Raw genomic sequence first — 830 nt, 5'->3', positions numbered from 1 at the left:
TGGTCTTGTCCAGGTTTATCTCTGTTGAAAGTTGGTGGAAAGATGATTTACTCAACTTGCTCAATGAACCCAGTGGAGGACGAAGCTGTTGTTGCTGAGGTAATATTTTAAACAACTTCTTTACGTTTCATTATAAACCTGTTATAGCTGTAACCGCATAATAACCCTTGCTTGAATTCAGATTCTAAGGAGGTGTGGAGACTCTGTTGAACTTTTAGATGTTTCCGATAAGCTTCCTGAACTTATACGAAGACCAGGTCTAAAGAAATGGAAGGTCAGTTTCTACCTCCACTAACGATTGAACAAACCCTCATCTCTAGAATCTAGGGGGATTTACTCATTTGTGTTTGCCTTGTCTTTGTTTAATCCAGGTGCGTGATAAGGGTGGGTGGTTTACTTCTTACAAAGACGTTCCACAAAACCGTAGAGGCGGAGTTCTTGTGAGTATGTTTCCTTCTGGGAAAAATATCAAGGACTTGACTAATGGATCCGAAGAAACAGATAATACTGTGGTGGATGCTACTCCTGATGAAGCAGCCGAGGAAGTCTCTGATCTTCCACTTGAACGTTGCATGAGGATAATGCCTCATGACCAGAACACCGGAGCCTTCTTTATCGCGGTCCTTCACAAAGTTTCTCCCTTACCAGGTGAACTTTTTTTCTTTTGGGATAACTTCTGGTTTGTTTATTCACCTATGGATCTGTAGAACTTATCTGTAGTTTACTCACAGAATTTCAGGAGAAACCAAATCCAAAAAGGAACTCTTCTGCTAAGCCTGCTGACTCGACAGAAAAGTCTCCGAGTACAGAAGCTGTTGTTACAGTGGATG

The 830-nt window shown here is 41.4% G+C and overlaps 1 protein-coding gene across 4 annotated transcripts in view; it reads left to right on the top strand.

Annotated features, from left to right (window-relative positions):
* LOC104713682 (tRNA (cytosine(34)-C(5))-methyltransferase) overlaps positions 1-830 on the top strand; it is a 7,810-nt gene that overhangs the window by 3,624 nt on the left and 3,356 nt on the right. For 2 of the 4 annotated variants that reach the window (XM_010430858.2, XM_019229539.1), the window contains exons 10-12: positions 14-99; positions 182-274; positions 372-506. In XM_010430858.2, coding sequence (XP_010429160.1) covers positions 14-99; positions 182-274; positions 372-506 — 314 coding nt within the window. Of the gene's footprint in view, positions 1-13; positions 100-181; positions 275-371; positions 649-830 lie in introns of all 4 variants that reach the window. The other 2 variants (XM_010430856.2, XM_010430859.2) reach the window with 2 other exon arrangements.

This window comes from Camelina sativa, chromosome 9 (assembly GCF_000633955.1).
Source record: "Camelina sativa cultivar DH55 chromosome 9, Cs, whole genome shotgun sequence".
Classification (NCBI taxonomy): Eukaryota; Viridiplantae; Streptophyta; class Magnoliopsida; order Brassicales; family Brassicaceae; genus Camelina; species Camelina sativa.
This window is presented reverse-complemented; position numbering and strand designations above follow the sequence as displayed.